Source organism: Haliaeetus leucocephalus, unplaced genomic scaffold (assembly GCF_000737465.1).
Source record: "Haliaeetus leucocephalus isolate CR32 unplaced genomic scaffold, Haliaeetus_leucocephalus-4.0 Scaffold262, whole genome shotgun sequence".
Classification (NCBI taxonomy): domain Eukaryota; kingdom Metazoa; phylum Chordata; class Aves; order Accipitriformes; family Accipitridae; genus Haliaeetus; species Haliaeetus leucocephalus.
Genome location: NW_010972698.1, coordinates 9,820,740 through 9,826,958, shown reverse-complemented (window position 1 = coordinate 9,826,958; position 6,219 = coordinate 9,820,740). Strand labels below are relative to the sequence as shown.

The following is a 6,219-nucleotide window of genomic DNA, read 5'->3' as shown; positions in this document are numbered from 1 at the left end:
CCCCGCTCCAGCCCCGGTGACCGGCAGAGATTTTCCAGGCCGGCCAAGGAAGGACATAAACGACTCGCTCAGGTGTTAGGACTGTAAGAAAATGGTACGGCTCTGCCCGTGCCAGCTGCACCTCCATGCCAGGGATGCCAGCGGAGCCAGGGCAGGTTCTGGTGTCCCTCTACCCCTTCCCACCCCCACGGCCGTGTCCCTGCCCAGCCGGGGCACCCAAGGGGCAGCTGAGGGCTGGAGGCTGGCAGTGCACCAGGGCAAGGCATCGCACAGAAAATGCACATATTGCTGTAAATCCAGCTGCTACTAGAGGGCAGAGTGAGCCAGGCGAGACCGGTTTTTTAGCTGTGCGAGGAGCTGGGATGTGGGAAATCGTGTTTGCTTCCCCTTTCCCCTTCCACTGAGGCATATGGGGAAAGAGGGAGAACTTCAGCAGAGCAAGGGATGATCTGTGACATGGTTTGAGGTTTGGAGTGGGATGACTCACGCTTTGATTTTTTTTTTTTTTAACTGAGTGCTCCAGGGCTGGATTAAGCCGTGTTTCCAAGGAAGGCACGGCAGCGAGCACTGTGGAGGCAGCGGGGCTAAGCTCCCCATTCCCCAGCGCATCAGGCTGCTGCACTCCAGCCCTGATGCTGCTGCGACTGCTCCCCATCCTCATCGAGAAAACAAGAACGGACGCACGGCCAGAGCATCCCACAAGGGACAGCCGCTATCTCCTGCTAACTCACTAGGCTGGACAGAGGGGTCTGGCACAAGGCTTTGTCTCGTCCCAGTGCCCGTCTCTTTTGCAGGCAGCAGCATAAGGGCAGCTTTGACTTGCCCGGAGGTGCTCGGGCAGGTCTGCAGCCTGCGCCAGCCCTGGCTGCTGCACTCTGGTGCCAACCCCACGTGCAGGTGTCCGCAGGGACCTTCCTCGAGCGGCCGGGACAGCTTGGCTGCTCAGGCCGGCTGCTTCGGATTCAGCCTGGACTTCCTTGGTGGGCTGTGCTGTCCCTGTGCTGCTGCATGAGCTGCTGCTACCGGAGGTGTTTTCATCTCAAAAAAATGAAGGAAAAGTTTTCCCTGACCTGAACAGGGCCAGAAGTGCAGCCGGTCGGGGTGAGACAGGCTGATGCTCCTCCCAGGACCGGCGCAGCCTACGTCGGCACCACCTCGTCGCAGGGACAGGGCTTCGGAGGACTCGCCTTCGGCCAGGAGGTGCGAGCAGCCCCTCTGCCCAAGAGCTGCCCGACCCTGCCCGCAGCCGTCGGTGACATCCAGCCCTTGCTTGAAGCAGCTCCGGGGCAATTCGTGCTGCCAGAGCTGGCAGGAGCGGGTGAGCGCGTCATGAACCCGCAAACTGCCAGGAGCAAATCCGATGGGTGTCACAACCACCTCGGGCCTCAGCCCCAGGAGCCCCTGGACCACCTCCCGTCCACCCGGGCGAGCATGCTCACAGCCCCTGTGCACGCCTGAGCTCGGAGGGCACGGGCAAGCGAGCGGGCAGCGTGCCCGGGGTGCCCCATGCAGCTCGGCCATCTGGTCCACACGCTGCGGGGACGGGCAGAGAAAGGCAGCACGCTGCTCCTGGCGCAGGTGGATGGAGCCGGGGAGCATCAGCTCCACTTCTGTGCGCGGGGAGGGACCTGCGCTGTCTCACCGCAGCCTCAGGTGGTGGCCAGGCCACGTGCTAGGGGACATTTTGGCAGATGGTCTGTCAACGGAAGGTCCTTGCAGCTCTTCTCTGCCTCTTTACCGACTCTACAGATTAGGGACTTCTCTTTCTGTGCCCACCCCGGAGCTGTGGGAGGGGATGCTTTGTGCCTGGTGTCTCTGCCAGTACCAGGGGTGCTGCCACTGGGTTCAGGCAGGGTGCAGGCAGCCTCTGCCCAGGCTCTCCCCAGCTCTGCGCAGCAGGCGTGGGGTTTTTACCCAAGTTTTTTTCCTTTCCCACTTGCAGATTGGGTCTTAGAATGGCAGTGCCCTCCTGCTTGAGCTCAGCTGCACAAACCAGCTGCACTGATGCTCCTCTGCTCTGGGAGCTGCTCACCCTGGAGATGTTTGCCCTGGCTTTGCTCTGGGCCATGGGGCAGGAGCAGGCAGCCCTCCTGGCCACGCAGCTCTTGGAGATGCTCCCGGCTTGCCGCAAACAGCGTGGGGCCAACCTCATGCCGTGCAGGATCTGGGATGTGCCCCCCAGCCTCCAAACTGAGGAGCTGATGGGGAATTTACTCTGTCCCCGGATAAACTATGCAATTACCAGTTACCACCACTAATTAACGTACCATGGGAACAGCTTATCCTGGGGGCACATCCATAAACTTCTCTGCTAGCGATGCCCTGAACACCTCGGGCTTTTAACCTACTTGGAGTCGCATCAGTGGCACTGGGGACAAACAGGCGCGCGCTGGCACAGCGGTGCCGGGGTAAGCACCAGCCAAAAACCCTGCAACTCCAACCTCCATCACGCTCAACTCAGCAAACCAAGCGCCGTGCATCTGGAGTTGGATGCCGGGAGGCTGCCAAAACCCTACTGCTCTTCGGTTTGGGTTGCAGACCCCCAGCCGGCACAGGAAAAGGTGCCGGGTGCCGCGCCGCCGCCGCACACGCTCACCTCCCGCGCAGGCTGCTGCAAGGGGTGAGGTAATCCTGGGTAATTCCTGACTTCCATGGAAATGCCTCCAGGCCGCGATGATTATCGCTGTAATTAGCCTCTCTGATTTTTCTTGGTGTTCTATAAAATATTAATTTACAGCTGGATCCTTGCCTCCTTTGTGCGCCGGCTTGAGCTCTTCCCGTCAGCAGAGCATCTCTGGCACCTCTCGCCGAGGTCCCGCGGGGTTACACGGCAGAGCCGGGGCGGCCGCTGGCAGCTGGACGGTGGTTGGGGTTGGTGGCTCCGGCCAGGAGCTTCCACTTCTCTGCAGGAACATGTCCTCGTAGCTTCTATTTTAAAGGAAAGACTCAAAACCAGTGAAGCACTCTCAGAAAGTGCCTTCACACCTCTTCACCTGGACGGTGAAGGCTAGCAGGCAGCTAAACTGCTCCAGAAGCCCTTTAATACAACATAGACCCATCCCATTGCTCTGTTTGGGCCAGAAATAGTGGTTTTGCTCAACCGCGTGGTAAATCAGGTGGGGCAGGAGCATGGCTGAGCCGGACCACGTTCCCCACCCAGCCTGCAGCCGCTGGAGTGAACACAGTGCTGCCATTTCCACCCCCAAAACGAAGCCAAACGCGGAGCTGGATGGTGCATTGTGCCCCGAAAACCCTCTGCTCACACCAGCGCTTTTGGGTTGCCTCATTTTTCAGCCAAACCAAGCAGAATTGACTTTAATCTCGCTAACGAGGCGGAATATGCCACCTCTAATATTTTGATCCCAAACATTGGGAAGGTCAGGCGGAGAAAGGATGCCACAGCGTGCGTTTTGCCTTGGCCGGGTATAACAGGCGGCAGCCCCGTAGTGCTGCCCGCGGCCCGGCTGCCTGCCGTCGGGGTTGCCCTCCTTTGAAGGCAGCGCTGGCAGGACCACGAGCCCTGGAACTCTCGCTGCCTTCTCACCGTGACAAGGTTTGGGTGCTGGACCCCGTGTCCCAGCATCCCTGCCAGTGGGTGACCACTGCCGCATCCCTTCAGGCTGCTCCTGAGTTGTTTATTCCTCTGGGATGATGTATTTGGTGCCTCTGTCAGGCCAGATGTAACAGCTGTCTTAACTACGGCTGAAATCTAAAGAGAAACGTGTTGCTAATGACGGGAAAGGCTTGTGCCCAGCATGCAAATGTCTCTGCCGGGAGCTGCTCGCTACTGGAGCTGTTTTCCCGGCACTTTCGGCCAAGCAGCAGACGTCGTCAGCGACTTTTTGTCCTCAGGACGGCCTCATGTGTCCCCACGCCGCTGTGCAACGCCCACCAAAACAAAGCCAGGTTACAGAGCCGCCAGGAATTCGTATTCTCCTCCGAGGCCACATCCTGCCGCGACACTTCCCAAGGTGTTTGCATAAGATATTTCCATTCGGTCACTCCTCCTCTTCTGCAAAACCAAACACACACGTTTTGTAGCTGCCAATCCCTTTGGCAGAGGCGCTGGCACCAAGTTTCGGAGACAAGCAACAAGCTGCTGACAGCCATGCTTTGCCGGGGCAACCGGAGGCCCGTCGGCCGTGACACGAGGTGCTGCCTGCCAGCTCTCCAGGGATGGCAGCCGTGGCTCCCGGAGAGCCCGGCTCAGCCGCAGCCATCCGTGCGTCCCTCACCGAGCCGGCAGGCTGGGGGTTTGAGGAAAGCCGTGCTGCGGACACGGAAGGGTGTTTTATCGTCGAGTGCAACCAGGGAAGAGCAGCTTTATCTGTTTTTTCTCGCAGTCTTTCGTTCAGCTTGTGGTTCTAGAGCTGCAAACCCTCTGGGTGCGATGCTCCAATCTAAATAAAAGCTGGTCTTATACCAGCAGGCAGAGCCGTTTCTGCCTGATGCTGCCAGAACTTTCCAGGCTGCAGCTCCCTCCTGGTTGAAGCCTCCACTAGCTCACCCAGACCAACCCTTTACCCCCCCCCATTAACCCCCCCCCTAATTTTACCCCCCAGTCCCAACTGGTGGTGTTCAGCCCAGCCCAGAAAGGCACAGTGACGCCCGGCACAGCCGGCACCAGAAAATGCTCGGTCAAGACACGGTGGAGCCAACATCCAGGAGAGCTGCTGCTCAGTGGGTTTTGTGCCTGGCTCAAGGTCCACGGCAATATTAACCCCCCGCTTCCCACTCCACAAGAGCCTTCTGCAGCTCCGGAGGGGACAAGTCTCCATGAGATGGCGTGTGCTACGGCAAAGGGCTCTCCCACCTCTCCCTCTGCTCTTTTTAATCCAGCCCCAGCTCTGCTGCTGCGGGGAATTAGCATTTTGGGGGGGCAGCTCCCCCGCGCACCCCCCCCGGGGTAACCCAAACCAGATTGCCAGGGTTTAACAAAATAAACTCAGCAGGCCAAGCAACCTCAGCCGGCCCTATGGAAAAATGGTTGCTAAAATTCATCGCTGCGGCTCCCCGTGTCGGCAGAGGGCAGTGGAAGATGCTCCCAAACCTCCCAAGCCTAAAGCGGCCTCGCTGCGGAGACGGGGATCCGGGGAGGAGACTCTACCAGAGAGGAAGGGAAATAAAAAACGCAGTTCCTCCAGCAGCGAGGCTGACCCCAGCGTGGCGTTACCGCCGGGCACCCCGCCGGCTAAAGGGGATTTGGGGCCATCGATCGGCGCGGCGGCCAAGCGGAACGGCGAGGGCAGAAGGCCGCGACGCGCACCGTCGCGCCCCTCCGGCTCGGGTCTCGCCGCCGCCCGGGCAGGCTGCTCGAAGCCGGGGAGAGCCCCGCTGCTCCTCATCCCTCGGGTGGGAGAGGAAGCGGACGGCGATGGAGCGGTCCTCGGAGCCGGCGGCGATTTGCCGTCAGGAGCGGGCGGGCAGGCCGAGGAGAGGTTTTTCTGGCCGTAGCGATGTCCCAGAGGGTCTTCGCCAAACCCGGCGAGCCGTAGCACGTCGGCACACGCGTTCCCAGCCCGCGGCCGGGTGCTGTTCTCCGGCGGCGGGGAGAAGCGGGGAGACGGTGCCGGCGGTGCGGGCCTGCCTGCCGGCTCCCTGCCGGCTCCGCACCCTGCCCCGCTGCCTCGCCAGGCGCTTGTAATTAATACCCCTGAAGGTAAAGAAAGAGCAGCGTGAGGTTGGGATGTATTATTTTACTCCGATAGGCATCTGACACTGACACAGCCATTAGGGTAAAGAAAGAATAATAACTCAGACTTGGCATCTACTAAAGCGTAAATACCTTCAGCGTGTGAAAAGACGGGCTTTAATATATTGGTGGGTTTGTAATTATTTATTGAAAGAAAAGGCAGAGCTCATCGCGAAACGAGGGGGAGGCGAGAGAGCAGCTCCCCGCGGGTTCGGATGGCCCCGCTCGCTGAACCCCAGCAGCCCGGTGACGCGGGGAACAGCCCGCAGCGGGGATCGAGCGGCAGGCTCCTCGCCTCACCACCTGGCACCAAGAAACCTCCCCGGGCGACGCGTTCCAAAAACACCCCCGAAACTTTTCGGGGTGGGGGATGCCAGCGAGCCCCCCAAATCCCCCCCCCCACTGTGAAATGAAGTCAGTCCCCTCGCCGGGGCTGCGTTTTGCCACCCGCTCGGCCCTCTCCCGCTGCTCGATTTTCCTCGGCGGGGGCACACGGGAGGCACCGCGGCCATCGAGGACCCCCCTTC

The 6,219-nt window shown here is 60.3% G+C and overlaps 1 protein-coding gene across 1 annotated transcript in view; it reads left to right on the top strand.

The window, feature by feature from the left end:
- The first annotated feature begins 5,456 nt into the window (after positions 1–5,456).
- SLC16A2 (solute carrier family 16, member 2 (thyroid hormone transporter)) overlaps positions 5,457–6,219 on the top strand; it is a 34,241-nt gene continuing 33,478 nt past the window's right edge. The window contains exon 1 of the mRNA XM_010569152.1: positions 5,457–5,491. Coding sequence (XP_010567454.1) covers positions 5,457–5,491 — 35 coding nt within the window. The remainder of the gene's footprint in view (positions 5,492–6,219) is intronic.